The following is a 19455-nucleotide window of genomic DNA, read 5'->3' as shown; positions in this document are numbered from 1 at the left end:
CTTTTTACAACACGCAATTCTTAAGGCAGCATCCTCCTTACAAGGAAAGGGAATCCTTTGTACTCATCAAGAAATCTGCTGCAAATAGGCTAAGCAAGCCTGGCTTCTTCCATTAACGCCTTTTGTCTTTCCTGTCTGATTTTCGGTCTCTTTCACTTCTTGAAGATCTTTTTCCTGATCGACTACTCTCTGATATGGACCTCTTTCTGTCGGACCGGGAATTCTTATCCTTTGATCCTTTTGTGTCCCTACTACTACCACCTTTTGAAGACTTGTGGCTTCTTTCTAGACCTGATGTGTCCCTTCGCTTCCGATCCACACTCGGTCTACGTTTTCTATCTCTGTTATGTCCCCGGCCCCTACTTCGACTTCTACTTTCACTGCTACTACTAGTGCTGCTACTACCGTCTGCTGCTGCTGCCACTCGTACTGGAACTGCTCCCGCTGCGGCTCCTGCTTGAACTACTACTAGAACTGCTGCTGCTACTGCTCCTACTCTTGCTTGTTTTATTTCTAACTCGACTTCTACTTCTGCTCCTAGTTTTGGTTTTGCTCTCTGCATGGGTTGTTAAGATGGGCTCTACTGGCACATCAGTGAGTTTTACAGACTCCACAGCAAACTCCTTTCTTTCAGGAGGAAGATGCCCTTGCTCCTGAATAACCTGAGGTGGTGGCTGTGAAACTGCTACCGCACAGTCTCAGGCAGTGGCTGGGGTACAGACTGGGGCTGGGGCTGCGGCTGGGGTGGAGCCTGGGACAGGAGTGGAGCTGAGGCTGCCACTGGACTTGGCTCTGGTCCACAGGCTCAGGCTGGGGTTCAAGTTCTTTCCCTTCTTTTTCCTCAGACTCCTCAGACTCCTTGAGGAATAGATTTTTTTTTTTTTTTTTATTTTAGTTTGCTTATTTTTTCTTTTGTGCTTAGTTATTACTTTCTACCGTTTGTGGATATCATTAATGAAGTGCTAAGCATGTGGAAAAAACATACATGAAAAGATTAGTTAGTAAGTCCTTAATATCACCAAATATTCAGTATTCACATACCCTTGATTACCTCACAATGTTTAATAGCATTTGTTCGAATCAGTATCCAGGTGAGGCCCAAATATTCTGTGCTCTAAAACCCTCATGTTATATTTCGCTGATAACTACTGAAAACATTTAGAAAACTATGAAGAGTGAAGTCAGTGTTTTTCCCATTTGCATTTTCATAATGGCTCTTTTGTACTGCTAACTCTGCTTGAATGATGTTTTCACTTACACTGCATTTCTCAGTGTATGGAACTGCTAGCACAGGGCAGTATGGGTCTGTCCTGGGGCAGTGTGCTCCTAACTACCTTCATGTGATACTCACTGCACTCTTTTCTCTAAATGACGGCATGATTAGTGGGCTACAGACAACTTAAGGCAACCTTTTATTGTACAGTTTCAATTTGTAAAGCAGCTTTCAGAGCTTTTCTGGTTAGGGTTTGGAGAATAAGTTCCCGCAACTCTTCCTGCGGTGGTTGATAAAGACAGTTGTGAGGTTCTGAAAGCGCAAGCTGATAAGTGCTTTGGGCAGCCTGGGCCAGTTCCTTCAGCTACAGGAAACGGCACACGATCACTGCTGCCGTTGGCGGTCTCCAGGGCTTGGCTGAGTCCATGTTAGTGGTGTTTCCAGGGTACTCTCTATATAAAAAAGTGGCCTAATTGCATCTACCTCCCCCCGCCCAATGAATCATATGGAATTTTAAATGCCAGAAACTCCTTCACTGCCATCTTAAAGGTCCGTAAAAGAACATTAACGGGACTCTGGATGATCTTAATAAATATGTGGAAGGCAAGATTTGTCTCTAGAGACCTTAAAATCCAGGGTCAAATGCTCCCACGTGAACTGGCTCCTTTGAGTTTACAGGTACACAGGGACGGTGGCCCCTGGCATGCATGAGATGGCAGGTGAGTGCATGCCTAGCAGACTGAACTTCCTACGACCTAGATGAGGGAAATGAACTTACACTGATTCCGAAGTGCTCAGTGACTCCTCGGCCATGCTCCCCAAGGACCCCAAATGAAAGGCTTTCCTCCAGAAAGATTCTTGCTTTGTATTTGTATTTCAATTTGACCTAGGTGTTAAATAAAGCACAACTTTATCACATTGATGACTGGCAGCACACAGAATGCTAATTTTATTTTATTAAAAATAAAATAAACATACACAGTTAAATTTCACTGCAGATTTCATATAGGTCAATTCACCTACATGCTAAAATTTCTCTTTTCTCCAAGACCAAAACTTGGAGCACCTTTCAGTCATGTATAGCTGCAGTTATTAAGAAATTAGAGATACAGTGGTCTTACCCACTTTCCCCCAATCCTCGGCCCTTCCCCCCACATAATCAAAAAAAGGAAAAAAAAAAAAGAGAGAGATCTGATGTACAATGCCACAGGAGTGACTGAGTACCAGTTCTGAAATCTAAACAAGTATCTTTTCCATGGTCTACATATGCGTTGACATTTCCTCTATTTTGAGGCTTTTTTGGGGGGTAATTTTACTGTTTAAAATGATCCCCAGCTGAAGCGCTGCCTAGTGTCCTGTCCCTAAGCACATGAAGGTCATGACATGTATTAGAGAGAAAATACACGAATCTGGGAAGCTTCCTTCAAGCACAAGTTATAAGGTCATAGACCAAAAGTCCAGTGTGAGTGAGCCAACAGTATGTATGAAATAAAGTGCCTTTAAACAGCAACACGTTAAAAACAAGCTAATGTAGTAAGCAGCTGATCAAACTGATGGAAAGGCTCACAGAAACCTAACCACATATTTGGAATACATGGATATTTCCCACTTCAGTTTGTGATGACTTTATGGAAAATGATCACCAAGAATAATGGAAACCGACTACAGAGGCTCTAAAATGACTTGATTTTATTCAATAAGCGATAGCACAATTCCAATTTTTAAAAAGGAAATATTTAAACATTTAAATGTACAGATATGTGATCTGTTAGAAATTGGTCTGCCTATATCTAAACATTCATGGGGAAAGGTAGATTCTATCACCTTAGTGGCTGTGCTGTAATTTTCATTCAATGAACTTTTAAAATTCAGGATGCTTTCATTATTATGTATTAGTCTGTTTTTTTCTCCCATTTCTGAGTTTATAAAAAATTCCTTTCTCATCTAGGGGTTTAGGTGTATATGTATCATTTTCTAATTACTTCACATCTTAAAAAAAGAAAAAACAAAACACAATCCATAATTAGAAAATGCATATACAGTATATGGCTACAGGTATATTTTTCCACATGTGTAACTGATTTATCCATGAATGGTACGGAATCAGTTTTATGACTGATTTAAAATACAACAATTACCAACTATTAAATTTACATATATGTGACACAACAAGTGGTAGGGCTCTCAAGATTTTCTCTGATTTGTGCATCTTTTTCTGGTGCCAGAATCCTAATTTTAATTGCTATAGGCTTAATGACAAAGAGCTTCCATTAAAACTACAGAAACAGTGCACAAAGTATTTAATGATTTGCCATATCACAAATCTCTGACTGTGTCTTCAACCGTTAAAATATTACTGACTACTCTTGCCAATTAGTGTCAGATTGCTGGGGGTCAGGGAGTGGTTTCTGTTGTGCGTTTGGTTGAATTTTTACCAAAACCAAACTAATTTTAGAAGAATTACACCTTCTCAACACTGATTCTTTTCCATCTGCTAATATCAATGAGACATTATCAGCTTCCAAAATTCACCTTATAGAAAATATTTAGCAACAGTACCGACATAGTAACAGAAAGATCATTAAAATAAAACAGGAATCCCACAGTCAATTAACCACCTCTCATGATAAAAAACAATAATAGGAAAAGAAGGAAGTTCCTCAACTTGGCAAAGGCATTCATGAAAAGTCAAGAGGGAGCACCATATCAAACGGTGAAGCACTGAGCTTGCACTCCAAGATCAGACACAAGACAACAATGTCCCCCCTTGTTAGCTAATAGCACAAAGGAAGTGCTAGCCAGGTGAACCAGGTAAGAAAAAGAAAAAAAGGCATTTGAAATGGAAAGAAGTAAAACCACATTAGAAGATATCTTCTATGTAAAAACAAAAAAACCACTACATTTACTAATAAAATCAGTTACACAAGATCAACACAAGAAACCTATCACGCTCTATAAACGAGGTAGTGAACAAAAAGGAAATGAAGAAAATAATTTCAACATAGAATCTTTGAAAAAAAAAAAATCAGACACTGATGAATTTAATCAAAAATGTGCAGATGAAGTTCCTGGCTCCTGGCTTTGGACAGCCCAGAACTAGCCATTTGGGCCATCTAGGTAGTTAATCTATCTCTCTGGCTTTCAAAAAGAAAGAAAAAAAAAAGCCAGAAATTCTGCATGGGAGACCCGGAAGAAGCTCCTGGCTCCTGGCTTTGGATGGGCTCAGCTCCGGCCACTGCGGCCACTTTGAGAGTGAATTAGTGGATGGAAGATCTTCCTCTGTCTTTCCTTCACTCCTTCTCTTTGCAAATCTTTAAAAAAAAAAAAAAGCTCAACAAGATTAAATGTCTTATCTGTATTTGTGTTTGTGTCTACTTCTCAAATAATAAAAAGCTTATTTAAAAAAAAGTACTAAGTAAAAGAAGACAGCCATAAAAAGGTTGAACAATGCATGACAGTATTTACAGCAAATATTCAGATTGTGTAAATCCTAGAGACAGACATTAGACTGTGGATTTTCAGCAGCTGAGTGACAGGGTAAGGCACCGAGAGAATGGAAAATGACTTCTCAATGGGTAAGAATCTTCTGTTTATTAAGAACTAGGGTTCGGGCCCGGCGGCGTGACCTAGCAGCTAGTCCTCGCCTTGAATGCCACAGGATTCCATATGGGCGCCAGTTTTAATCCCAGCAGCTCCACTTCCCATCCCGCTCCCTGCTTGTGGCCTGGGAAAGCAGCTGAGGACGGACCAAAGCTTTGGGACCCTGCACCCGTGTGGGAGACCCGGAAGAAGTTCCTGGCTCCCGGCTTTGGATCGGCATAGCACTGGCCATTGCGGCTCACTTGGGGAGTGAATCAATGGACGGAAGATCTTTCTCTCTGTCTCTCCTCCTCTCTGTATATCTGACTTTCCAATAAAAATAAACAAATCTTTAAAAAAGAGCGTGAGGGAACTTTATAGAGTGATGGAAGTATTCTGTGTCTTGACTATGGGAAGCAGTGACTGGGTTGTATACATCTGTTGAACCTTACGGCATCGTACATCTGGTGCATTTTACATGTTAATTTACCACAATAAAGTTGATTTTTAAAAGCTAATTAAGTCTTAATTGCTCTTTAAAGGCATTTAACATTTTCCTTGTTAATACTTAAGATGCTTACAATATCTATTGTATGAAGCAGTACAATTGTTATACATTAAAAGTAAGACTTTTCAACATAAACAAAAGGTATTTCTGCCAAATAGTCCAGACATTGAAAACTAAACACAGTTCCTTACCAATTCTGGAAGAGGACAAATAGTTCCAGTGTTCATGTATAAACCTTCTACTACAATGAAACGTCGAGTTACACGAGCCTTGCGAGGATTCTTTACAAGAAAAATAGAACAGATGTCTTAAATTTCAGTGGCTCCCAATATCAAATCTATTACACATTCGTCAATATTTTTACAAGATTTATTGATTAAAAATTATTTACATGAATTCAAAACCCAATGTTTGATTGCCTTTGAGATAAACAAGTAACATGGTTTTCATCTTCACTATTACAAGGGGAGTTCGAAAAGCTTGCCTTTTATGACATACATTTTCCATGAATTTTTTTGATTACCCTTACAGGTACCTCTCTCTCTCTTCTCTGTCTCTCTCCCATACACACACACACACACACTGCTGAGGAATTTTGAGAACATTAAAACACAAATAAACCTTCCAACTCTAGAATGACTGGGAAGGGATCTAAGGGAACTGTCTGAGAATATGAAAATGTTTTTCAGACCAAGGTGATATTTTAGGCAAAACTGTGTAGCTAGTATTTATGCATTTAGATGCCTATATATTTATCTAAAAGATAAACAAGTATAACAAAGATCAGCATCATCACTGTCGGAATGGAGACGGGGTTGGGGGGGGAGGGAGGAGGAGGGTAAGAGACCGTCATTAGGTCATATTTTCCTTGCATGTGTTGCCAATGTTCTATAACCAGCAGTCACAACGCAGAAAAAAAAAAGACAAAAACAAAACAAAATAAAAATCACCCCACTGTCCTCACCTTCTAAAACCATGAAACTCTTCCTTTCCTACTGACCCATCACTGGGACCAATATTACAGACACTCTGACCCTGTCCAGAGACGATCCAAGCAGTATTTTAACTTGCTTTCAAGTAGAGATATGTTCAAGGAGAAAACATTCAGGAGTTTCCAAACTTATTATTTAGATGAAAATGAGATTCAAAAAGAGCACTTCTAAAATCCAAAATGTAAAGCTTACTGTTGACAGGAAAATACATTACAAATTTTAAAAAAGGTAAAAATGGTAGAATATAGGTAAATCCTAAGATGATTTTACTTTTTGTTATACATACACACACATATACACACACACAGCCCCAGTCCCAGGAATTACAAATCTCAATAAAAGACCCACAAAACTTGAATATAGTCTCCAAAGTTGTACCAACTAAGTTGGTAAAATAAACTACAACACACTGGTTCCCTGTCCTAATTTCCAAAGCTGTGTTCTTCAATTGGTGAGGCTGGATTCATTACTGAATCAGAGTAAGGCACATATTTTTATAATTTATAGAAAAAGATTAACCAGTGGAATGGTCTCAAATTTAAGATATTTTTCCCTGCATATTTTTAAAAGTTGTATAAATAAAAACTACTGGCCTACCACAGATCTAGCATAAAATGATGAATCCATGCATATTCATCATAATTGTATATTCATGAAGTCCCATACTTAAGCTGTTATCTAAATAAAGACAACAAGATCCTAAATGAATAATGCAAATATTTGGGAAAATGGAAAATTAACATGATGAGCACCTTTGTGGGTTATTTACATTGGCACAGCCTGTTGATAGTAGTATTTGAGACAAAGCATAGGTGACCAGGCTCCCAGATCCCAGGGCAGTTCATACCAGTGTCCTTCAGCTGAGCCACAGAACACCACTATCTCTTCCATTACTATTGTCAGGGGGAAATAAATTCCAATTCCAATGGCAGTGCTTTGGACACATCTCCCTCTGTAGTACTCTAATCAGAACACAATGGAGCTGCTTCCAAGCCACCGCAGCCACCACCACTACCACCACTAGCAGCAGGGGCCATGTGGGCTCCCAAGAGGAAAAACTGAAAACTAGGCTGTCGGTCAGGAACTCTTGCAGGAGACTGGCAGGGGTTTTTCACAGGCAGTAGCTGTGCGGAGCTCCAAGAGGAAGGTGTGATGGGATGAAAGAGTGTTCCTTTGTTCATAAATTAATGTTAAAATGTGCTGCCATGATTTATACTGAAATACAGAAGTCTACTTTAGATGAATAGGTGCATCTCATTAAAACCCCAATGAGCTCTGGTGTTATGCACATCTGAGACCATACATCCCCTCGCCTATCCAGTGTCCCAGTGCATACTGTTGTTTCTCTCCCTACCCCTGCCCTTCTGTCGTAGAAAGCTGCCTGGATTACTTGCCTGCAAATTTGCTATATGTAATTAGGGCAATGACAAGGCAATTACAATCAGACTTGGCTCTCCAACACGAAGCACATTTAATAAACAAGAACGCCTTTACTTAATATCCAAATGTGATCTGCAGGCAAGTTTTCAATGACAAATTACCATTTCATATATAATTTAGCTGGTTAGAAAGTATAAAAGAACTGTATAATTTTCTTCAAAAGACTCATACCTTTTGATCTTCAATCTCTTGTTCTTTTAGTAGTCGCTCCAGGTCAGCCATATCATTATGCTGAAATACCTTGATGTCACTACGTGATGCCTGTAATCCTTTCTGAATAGCAAAGCAGGCGGCTCTATCTCTGCAAGAGAGACCCACCAAACTAGGGTTTAAAGACCTTGTCAACATCCTCAGAAAAAGGCCTGCTTTTGTTCACATCTCCAACTGCTAATGTGAACACAGTAAGTAATTAAACACACTTGAACATTCGGATGTCCTGTTAGCACTTCACTTTACAAGTTCTTTCCAGAAAACTGCAACATTAAACCTATTCTAAGCTCACATTTTTTGCCTCTCTGAAACCACCATTCCTCTTGGCTCAGCGGTTCTATTAATTACCTTACACACTTTCATATGAAATACATATGATCCTGGTGCATGTTTAGCATCAGTGGCATCTCTGATTTTACTGACATGTTACTCTGCCATTGCTACACTATGAGAAGCAACTGGAGCCTTGCCAGACAGAAATCGTGGGGTAATAACCACTTTTCTGTAGCCAAAACCAGGGAAAAACATCATTGTCAGGCAAGGCTGAGTGGGAAACCAGGACTTCAACCCTTGAAAAGCTACCCAACTCCCCTGGCAGAGTGGGCCGAGCGGGCCCAGAATATGGTTTCATGAACACCAACAGACTGAGCTTCGTCTCTGACTAGACGCAGTGGGGCTCCCGACTCGCTCCCACCTGAGTAGTGTAGAGAAGGCTTAGCAGCGGTTACCAACAACGGAGACAAGAAACTCTCACCTTGGATACTAAGGAAGGAAGCCAAACAGAGACCCTGGATTAACCCCCTCTGCCCCAGTGCTGGCAATCATGACATAACCATATCCTGACTCTTTCCCTGTTTCACAATGTCAGGAAAAGCCAATCAACAGACGATTTAAATAAAGGATAACATAATATGAAAATATCCAAGATACAAAGAACTATCACATCAACAATCAAAAGATATCAAATAGCATGAAAGAATATGATAAATGCCAATAAATGAGATCAGTTTCACCAAAGCAAAAGAATATATGGGGAAGAATTCTGTATCAGAACTGAAAAAATAAGAAAACCTCAGCAGCAACATGGAGGGGACAGAGACAAGGACCAGTGAACTGAAACAGAACAAGGAGAATCACTCACTGTGTACGACAGACAGAAGACAGACTCAGCAATGAGTAGAGCCAGTAGAATTACAAGAGATTTGGATTATTAGAGCTCAGAGAAAAAGGAAAACAAGAGTGAGGCTAAAAAAAAGTGCTCAACTTAAAACAAACAAACAAAAAGCCCACCCAAGAGGCTGAGTGAAATCTAAACAAGAAAAGTCAAACCAACAGAGGCCAAAACATGGAAATGCTTGAAAGCAGTCAGAAAACAAAACAAAACAAAAACCAAAAAACCAGACTTGCTAAACGGTATACAGACTTCTCGATACTTTCTACAAGAATTAAACAGACTAATTTAAAAGGGTATAGAAAGTAAGATGGCACAGACTGTAACACCTGACTGATCCCTGTACTGGAACCCAGTGCAGTTGAAGTATTGCCACTATTCAATAAGGAAGAAATAAGGGTGCAAACACAGTGCCTGTGCCTAATGGGAGTTTTCAAATTCCAATTCCAAACATTGTATTTATCTTTAGCATTTATTTTTGCATTCAAACCAATCCTATCCATGAAAAATTGAGTTTCTAATGACTCAATGGAAACTAAAGTTTTAAGAGACTTGGTATAATACATGGAAGTAAATTTAGCTTAGGCTTAAGAGCAAAAAAATAAACAGGAAAACACATTATTTATTATTTGACAAAGGAAGTATACATGTTCACATGTAACAAACATTTTTTTAGGACAAAAACGGTTTTACAATGGGGTGCTTGCATAAAGTAATAACGAATGACATGCAAGTTCTGACCATGCTTTTATAAACCCTAGAAACACTATTTAAACGAGTGAGTCTAAAGCTTGTGGCAGGTCAGTTAGCTCAGCAGCAGCACAGTGCAAGGATCTGTGGCTGGGAAAGTACGGCAGCGCGGGAGCCAGGCTACTCTCAGTCAGCTGGAGCCCTCTCTGAATGCTAGATTTCAGTCAGTCACTCACTCATTAGATCACTACGTATTATTAGGTGCTCCTAAATGGTAAGACAATCAGAGGCCACAGTTTCTTAGCAAGAAAACTGAAGCAAAAAGCGATTCAAAGTTACAAACTGCTCTAAACGCCACTGAAGACCAAAGTGAGACAGAAGCAAGTATACAGAACAAGGTGTGAATGTGTGTGTGAGAGAGGTCTCAGCATGATCAGTGAGTGTCCACGTGAGCAGGCTGGGAAAGACACCACATTCTGACTTGCCCTGTTCTCAGGGGCTGAAGAAGGCTCCCCTGCGGAGGTGATGCAAGTGTAAGGTGAGCAAGTTTTAAGCAGGAAGAACAGTAGATTAGGCAGCAGGATCAGCAAGTGCAGAGGCCCTAAGGAGAAATGGGAAACAAGCAATCTCATCACCTGCGGGAAAATGGTGCAAGGGAAGTCTGCAAAGGTACCCACAAGATTACATTAAGGCCTTAGGTCTTTATTTTAGGAAAGATGGAAACTCCTAAATACTTTAAATGGAGTGTGACTTAATCAGATCTGTATTTTTTAAAAGATTACTCTGGCTATGGTGTTAAAAAGGAAAACAGGACCGGGACTAGTGATGTGGTGTGGCAAGTTAAGCCACTGCCTTGAGTGTTGATATCCCACATGGGCACTGGTTCTAGTTCTGGCTGCTCCACTTACAATCCAGCTCTCTACTAACGTGCTTGTAAAAGCAGCAGTGAATACAACCAGTGCTTAGCTCCCTGCACCCATGTGGGAGACATGGATGAGGCTACTGGCTTCTGCCTGGCCTAGCCCGGGCAGTTGCAGCCATGTGGGGAGTGAACCAGCAGATGTAAGACCTCTGTTTTTCTCTCCCCTCACTCTCTCTCGTAGTAAATCTTTCAGATAAATAAATCTTAAAAACAGGAAACAAAAGTAAATTTGAGACTTAAAATGAGAGCCCTTAACAGCTATCTTAAAAGATAAGAGGTTTGGGCTGGAGGGACAGATGCTGTGGCTGGTGCAGTCAGCTGCCTGGACTGGGCCAGCCCTTGCTCAGCTGCTTGCTGCCCCTTCCCTTCACCGCTCCACCACTCTCTGCACCAGTGTGCAGATCTGCCTATGGGCAGCCAAGAACATTCCTAACTCATGACTCCAGTGTCCCTAATAAGCCACAAAGCAAGGTCTGCAGAGGTCAAGGACTGAGAGAGATGGGTGACAAAGAGCCAAGGGACTCCGTCATGCAATGGGGGTACTTTCACGAGGACATGACCATGGACTTATGAGGGGAAGATGGTACATCTCAACTGGACATCAATCCAATGGTAGATAAGTGACCACTGACATTGTTAAACACCCTTTGAGTAGAAGATTCACATCTCTAATCTGGGGTAATCATGTGGGGTAGGCCAGGCTGCAACATTCACCAGCTCATACAAGGCCAAATGGAAGGCCAGACTATGCCAGGCACAGGCTTAAAACCCACTGGATGAGAACTGGGTCAAGGAGTGGGTCAAGTGGAGGAACTTGGGAAACTTCCCTGGCGGGTCACAGCTTCTGCTGGTGAACACATGGTCCAGACCTGAGGGTCGGACAAGCTGGGCAAAGTAGCTCCAACAGCTGGGTAATGTGTCAATTGGTAATGGAACAGGGTGGACCAGGCAGGACTGAACAATGCTTAGCTCACAAGCAAAATCAGAAACCAGGATGGAAAGCAGGTCATGCCGAGCTAGGCTATAACACCTACTGGTCTGCGGGAGCCAGGGATGCTAAACCACAGTGTCTAAGGCAGGGGCTAGGACATGTGAGGGGCTGTGCCAAGCTGAGTCAAAGTAACCACTGGCATGTGCGTGATCTACGGTTGGGAACAGGCCCAGTTGGGGAGCTAAGGGGACAACCCTAGCTGGGTTGAGGTTCCCACCAAGAAGCGTGTGGGCTGGAATGGGGGCTGTTTTCTGATCAGGATATGGTTGTAGTCTCCCTTGGCATGAGTGTGGACTGGGGTTGGATGCACCGAGCCGGGTCAGACTCCAACACCATCTGGTGCTCTGGAGGAGCAGGGTAGATGTGGGATGGGCTAGGTTAGGTCTCAGCCCCTACTGAGCCATGTGTGAGTTGTATGTGGGTATGAACAAACCATGGCTGGGCTGAAACATCCAACAGTAAGAACCAGATTGTTCTGAAGGCCAGTCAGGAAAGGCTACTGTTCCTACTAGGACACAGGAGGTGAACTGAGTGGGGCTGGCTCATGGACCCCCTGGTATGCGCAAATTCTGGCATTGGGAGCGGTTCCGATGGAGGAGACTGGGCAACTCCTCTGGCAGGACACAGTCCCTGCAGGTAAGTGCAAGAAGCATGATAAGAAACAGCCCAGAACAGGCCATGGAAAGTATTCCACTGGCACACATTTGGCATGGGAAGGGGGAAGACCAGGCTGAATCAGTTTTCGGCATCCACTGGCAAATCCAAACACCAGAACAGAATGTGGGTCGAGCCAGGTTCAGTCGCAACAAAAACCAGTGCACAATACGGAATGACAAGGTGAGGTTGCCTGTACCAGATGTGACTGCAGTGCCCAACAGCACATGTAAGAACCAGGAGGGAGGGGGCAGAGCTGGCAGGACAATAAGGGGGGGGCTCCCCTGCTGGACAGCTACTCTCACTGGAGAGTGTGAGCTGGGATGGGGGCAGACCAGACTAAGCAGGGTTACAACACCTGTGGGCCTCATGTGCGCTAGATCAGGGAAAAGCCAGGCTGGGCTAATTGTTCCCACTGGTACAAACAAAATTAGAATGGGTGAGGGTTGTTTGGGCTTAGCCACAGCATCAGCTGGCAGAAGATGGCACACTGGCGACTAATTCTGTCAAGTCAAACCACAGAACCACCTGGAGAGTGCATAATCCAGGAGTGGGAGTGGCCTAGAAGGGAAATAGTGGGCTCCTCCCTCTTGGGTTACCACTCCCACGGGAGGGCACGAAAACTAGGACAGGGACTGGGGTGGCTAGACAGAGAGGCACCCAACAACATCCATGAGGGCTGGATAGTTGAGCTGGTTAGATGGAACTAAGCTTTAATACCCATGGACATTTACGAGAGCCAAATGGGATGTTGGACAGACTGGACTAGTCTGCTACACACACCGGCAAACCAGGGTAGGGGGCAGGCCTGATGGGGGTTATTATGGGTCGCTCTGACTAGGCTGCAGCTCCCACTGTTTATGTGAGGGCCGAGTTTGTGCTGGGCAGAATCAGGCTGGACTGCAACACCCATTGGTTCCAGTGGAAGTCGGGGCTGAAAACAGAACCGACCCAGCAATTGCAACCACCAGCTGATCAGGGCAATGAACTGTGCCGGGCCCTGTGCTTGCTAGTACATACAAGAATCTGCTCTGGGAACACCTCAGACAAAGTTTCTTTGGGGATCCCCCAAATGAAATGCCGGACTCAGAACCCTAACCATGAAAAGACAGAGGACAGAACAGGTCAATCAATCATCTCAGCTATATTTGGCAGCGAAATACTGGGCAAAAGGAGACTCTAGGATGGACTATGTCAATTAGTGGATTCTTCAACGACCTCATCGTGCTTGGAGTGGCAAGACTGGCAGCGATGCATAACTGGTGAACTATCAAAACCACCTGAGCAATAACCTCGGAGCATGTTCTACATCCGGGACCTGGGGAGGATGGGAAATTGGGTGGGGCTTCTCCCTTAATACCCCCTTTTAAACATGAAGGAAACAATATGGGAATAATAGTCTTACCCACTTTCCTATAGCCCTTGAACCTTTTTACCCTAATTAACTATGTAAAGATTGTCAAAAATGTAATTTAAAAAAATGTGTGTTGGGCCCGGCGGCGTGGCCTAGCAGCTAAAGTCCTCGCCTTGAATGCCCCGGGATCCCATATGGGCGCCGGTTCTAATCCCGGCAGCTCCACTTCCCATCCAGCTCCCTGCTGGTGGCCTGGGAAAGCAGTCGAGGACAGCCCAAGGCATTGGGACACTGCACCCGCGTGGGAGACCCGGAAGAGGTTCCAGGTTCCCGGCTTTGGATCGGCGCAGCACCGGCCCGTTGCGGCTCACTTAGGGAGTGAATCATCGGACGGAAGATCTTCCTCTCTGTCTCTTCTCCTCTGTGTATATCTGGCTATAATAAAATGAATAAATCTTTAAAAAAAAAATGTGTGTGGAAATGATAGTTTTACCCATTTTTCTGTAGCCCTTGAACTTCTGTGCCCTAATTAACTATGTAAAGATTGTCAAAAATACAATTAAAAAAATGGAAAGAAAGAAAATAAATTAAAAATGATTATGCTCTTGGTAGACAGCTTCTAATGAAGTAACTCTCTAATACAGTCAGTATTTCCAAACTGTAAAGAATACTTACACAAAGACAATATCTCCTCTCTTAGAGTAAGCGGGAATAGCACTGGCTATGGTGGCAAACCCATATGAGTATATAATGGCTTCTTCTGTCTTCATAAATTTTGCCAAGCGGTCTTCCAAATCCAAATGAACATCTATTTCAACAAGAAAGTTAAACAGTTAAATCACTTTATAACTTTTGCCTCTACTAAAGAATAAAAAAACATAAGCAGTTTAATTATTAATTAAAGCAAAAAGTGAAACTATTTTTAAGTAATAAATTATATACAGTATTTATTAAAATAATTTTAGGGCAAAACTATTTCTGAAATAGATGAACTAAATCGATTGCTCATCTTTTTGGAAAAGGTGTTCCTGGATGATTCTACTTTCGTATTATTCTAAGATAAGGATTTAAGAGCCACTGGCTTTACCCCTTTAAATTTCCCTCATTCAAGAATGCTAACGCTGTGCCATAGCTAATGTTAACTGACTAATGTATCCTCGCATTTAAGCAAGAAAAAAAAAAGTCCTGCATCAAGACGAGACACCTCTTATAATTTCAACAATCTCTAGCAGTCTGTCAGAAATCAGTGTGACACCTGCCAGCCCTTCCTAGGACACACCACTTTCAGCTTAAATCCCTAAAAGTGTACCAGGGAATTCAGACTCATGTACCAACAGAAATGTGAGGTATGTGGAAAAGCCAGTAAGACATCACCTGGGGTACCAGGACTCCATTTTTGTGTGCCTGAGTTGGAGCCCCTGGCACCAGTTCCAATTCCAGCTTCCTGTTAACGTGTACCCTGTGGAGCAGCAGATGATGATCTCTGCCACTCTCGTGGGAGGCCTGACTTGAGTCGCACACTCTGGTTTTGCCCTCGCCTCTACCTGGCTCTGGAGAATGAAATGGTAGATGGAAGATCTGTCATATGAATCGCTAAATATTTAAAAGCAGTCCTTTGACAGCAGCAGCTTAAGAGGAGTACTAATGGGGGTTGGTGCAGTGGCACAGCAGGCTAAGCTGCTGACTGTGGCAGGCAGCAGAAACCAGCCCACACACCCACAGGAGCCTTTTGGCCCCTGGCTTCGGATCAGCTCAGCTCTGGCCACTGCAACCACTTGGGGAGCGAACCGGTAGCCAGATCTCACTGTCTCTCCTCTAACTTTGCCTTTTAAATAAAATTAAAGAAGAAAATGTGTCAATTAATCTTGGGGATTACAGATTTGTTTTTATTTCCTCTTAAAATCAGGGTTCTTGATAGCTTTTCTCCTTCCAGGCTGAGCCAAGAGGTCACAACTAGAAGGAAGGGAAGAGTGGGGCTCAGAGAAAACAGGCCAATGACCTGCTCAGAATCTTAAAACTTCAAAATGGTCTTAAACTAGCACATTACTGAGGTAAGAAACTGATTTGCAGCAATCCCTTGAGCTCAGCCCGGAGGATGAATGTGCAGAGGACTAGATCAGAGCTTCAGCACGCGGCCTTTGCAAGAGCACTCAGACTGCGACAGCAACCTAGTGGGGCAGGGAGGAGAGGACCTGAGGCCACAGAGGCAGATTTCGGTTGGTAGAGGAGGGAACTATGGTGTGAGCACTGAGGGGACTCACGTTTACAAAAGGCAGGAGATCTAGAAAGTTCTAAGTAAATGTTGGGTATAGGTTGTTGATGACATCCAACAGAATGTGGTTTATTACAAACTTCTTACGGGATCACCACATTGTTAAAATTGACTATCTCGTCCCAACAGCAAGCAGTGATAAAATATTAAGCACGCCTCTTCCCATTTGCAAGTTGAAAAGCATACAGTCTACTGCAAAAAAAAAAAAAATCATAAAGTATTACTTGATTTCTACTACCAGTTCCAGTACTTTAAAAGCTAGGATACTTTTCATCATGTCAATATTAAATAAATGAGGGATTTTATCCCACATTCAGACAAATGTGTCCCTGCAAACCTGTAAGTACTCTGTGACATTAAATCACACAGTGGCCAACATCTTCAACTCCTGCCTTCACGGACAGAGGTTACCAGTGAAATGTTTCAGGCAAAATCCAGCAAGAAAGAGGAAAGTAGTCAAGGACTTAGGGGTGCCAGTCCACCTCCAGGTAGCTAAGCAGGTGTTCCTTAGACATGTCTCCCTTCCATTCTCTGTGGTGTTCTCTGAGCACCACCTGTTGCCTCTCACTTCCCTAGCAAGCAGGCAGAACTTTACAGTGTAAGTCTGCCTCCAGTGGTTTTGAAAAAACCCTAACAATGCATTCAGCAGACGGATGACTAAGCTGGGTGAACTGTTTTCATCTGACATTTCCATTTCAAAAAGAGCAATATACTATGGACACAGGTAAACTGGTTCTGTTAATTACAGAAGGGATTTTAAATCACAGATGTCCTAGTTTCAAATGACTCTTCTCACTGGTCAGTATTGAGACTGTGGAACTGAATACAGTTTTGGTGTAGGTTGAAATATTTAGCTGATGGAAAATCCACAAGTGCTCCCATCACCATACTCACAGCTGTTTATCCTGCAGCGTCAAGAACCTCTCAATACCAACACAACAATGACTCACTGCTTCTTGCCTCATCTCAGTTTCAAGAAGATAGGCCTTTGCTCATATCAAAAAGACACTGGGTTTCAGCTGATGTCAGCCTTATAAAGCAGGTTTTGTGACAGGTAAATACGATGCCTGTAGAACTTGTTTCTCTTCATGCTACTCAGTGTAATGAAGAAACTCTCAACCTCGGAGAGGTGAGGCAGCAGGGAGGAAAGCCACCAGGCACAGCTCCTCCACTTCTGATGCTCATGTCTCTTACGGGTGGGATCCATTTCACTAACTGCACGAAACTCAAGCACTACAGTCTCCAGCTCCCAGCGGCAGAGCAGCACTCAGAAAGCTGGCACTAGTCTAGCAGCACTTGCTGTGGCTTCCTAACCAGAACATGAGAGGCAGCAGGCCTGGCCTGCGTGATCATCCTAAGCTCCGACTAGAGCTGGGCTGTGGGGGGTTCACACCTGGGCTTCCCCTCATCACCAGATGTGCACTTGGACAAGTCTGAAAATGCTGTTCCTCCTAGTACTTTCCTTTGCCAAATGGGATTAAGAGCAGAACCATCCCGAAGGGACTGGTAGAAAAGCAATGCAGGTTACTGCAGATGAAACATTACTGTGCCCAGTACTGAGCAACACACTCTACTGCAGGACTGAAGGGGCACCTTTTTTTTTTCTGCCAAGAACCAGTTGCAATTACAACATCATTTGTGGCCCATACAAAATAATTTAAAATTTAGCCTACTGCAGACTTGTTGAATTTTAGGAAAGTCATCGATGGTTGCCTTGCAGGGCCAGACAGACCAAATGATTTTGCAGACTCTACACAGCCTAGGAATTGGATGGTCTACCTCTGCTCTACAGTAAATTCAATTAAAACAATAGATGGGACTGGTACTGTAGCTTAAGCTGAATCCTGCGGCGCCAGCAGCCTGTATGGCTGCTAGTTTGAGACTCAGAGGCTCCACTTCCAATCCAGTTCCCCATTCACATGCCTGGGAAGGCAGCAGAGGATGGCTCACATGCTTGGGCCGCAGCACTCACATGGGAGACTTAAAAAAGCTCCTAGCTTCTGGCTTTAGTCTGGCCTGTCCATGGCCACTGCAGCTTTTGGGGAATGAACCACCAGATGGAAAAGCTCTCTCTGCCTCTGCCTATCTGTAACTCTGCTTTTCAAATGAACAAAATAAAGAAACCAAAAAAACCCCACAATGTGTGTAGTGTAAAAGGACTACACTTTAAGCTCTCCTCTGATTAAGTTCTGATCACCGACTGAAGAATTCTTTCTATTCAGATGTGTTTAACCTCTTTCCGACAAGGTGGGAAACCATAAAAGCCAATCTTACAACAGTTTAGAAACAACTGACCAACCTCATTTTCTCTTAAGGGTTTCAGACTTTTACACAGGTATTTTTCTTAAAAAAAAAAAAAAAAAAAAAACTATGTAATTTTTTAAAGTACAAATAACAGTACTTATAAATGCATTAAAATGTATAGTCCTGAATGTTTTTTTTTTTTTAATTTTATTTTAAATTCATTAATTACATTGTATTATGTGACACAGTTTCATAGGTACTGGGATTCTCCCCACCCCTCCCCAAACCCTCCCATAGTCCTGAATGTTTTCCAACAGGTGTTCACATGCAGAATCTCACAAGCACCTTAGCAGTGTGTTACAAGTTGTGTAAGCAGTGACTGTTGTATCCCACACCTGACAGCACTGGGATTCAGTCTGGCAGGAAGCAGCAGCAGATAGAGGAATGTTACAACTAGACACTCTTCCTACTAAAACATGCAGTCATGTATAGCTGACTAAAACAAAAGATGAAAAATACTTTCCTCAAAAAAAAAAAAAAAAAAAAAAGAAAGAAAAGAAAAAGAAAAAAAACAACTACCCAAGTGAACATGTTTGCTACTGGCTCTACACAGAATAAAATGCTACCACTGCTGTCCGTGAAACCTTACCTAACAACGGCCTTCTGATGTAGTTTTAAGACCAAGAAGGTAGGTAGGCATTATATACACGTTACAAACCCTAGGGCATCAGGAGCTTGGGAGATCACAGAAAAGCTTTGAATAGATTAAAAACAAGAAATACAGAGGCAAGCACAAAAAGCTGCGACAGTGTCCCACATGCCTTTGAGGAGCCTGTTGAAAAGATCACTCGGACACCTGCAGGAGAGTACGACCCAGAACAGAGGAGGCAAGCTGTCACGATGGAGGAAGGCCGTCAAGACGGCGTCTGCAGTGGTTATTCTCCTGTTGGAAATTCTGGGAAGCTCCAGAGTGGCAGCATGCTGTAGCTGCACTCCACTGCTTTTGGGGAAGCTTGCTTTTCGCACGCAATTGTTTTGCATCACAGCGTTAAAGAAACAAATCCCAGCAAATCCCATTCATTGACCTTCCCATGAGAAACTACTATGGTAAGCATGCAGTTTGAAGTCTGTTTTTTTATATAACATAGGACAGGTGTACTTTTAAGTGTACATTTGATTTTGTGCTTTACATTTATAATTTTGAAAAGAATCCAA

General features: G+C 42.6%; 1 protein-coding gene across 1 annotated transcript in view; it reads right to left on the bottom strand.

Annotated features, from left to right (window-relative positions):
• Positions 1 to 19455, bottom strand: part of SPTLC1 (serine palmitoyltransferase long chain base subunit 1) — a 48168-nt gene that overhangs the window by 15758 nt on the left and 12955 nt on the right. The window contains exons 6-9 of the mRNA XM_058672800.1: positions 14400 to 14532; positions 7904 to 8033; positions 5492 to 5581; positions 1992 to 2099 (exon numbers count right to left, since the gene is read on the bottom strand). Coding sequence (XP_058528783.1) covers positions 1992 to 2099; positions 5492 to 5581; positions 7904 to 8033; positions 14400 to 14532 — 461 coding nt within the window. The remainder of the gene's footprint in view (positions 1 to 1991; positions 2100 to 5491; positions 5582 to 7903; positions 8034 to 14399; positions 14533 to 19455) is intronic.

Source organism: Ochotona princeps, chromosome 14, assembly GCF_030435755.1.
Source record: "Ochotona princeps isolate mOchPri1 chromosome 14, mOchPri1.hap1, whole genome shotgun sequence".
Taxonomy (NCBI): domain Eukaryota; kingdom Metazoa; phylum Chordata; class Mammalia; order Lagomorpha; family Ochotonidae; genus Ochotona; species Ochotona princeps.
The sequence above is the reverse complement of the archived record's forward strand: the minus strand, read 5'-3'. Positions and strand labels throughout refer to the sequence as shown.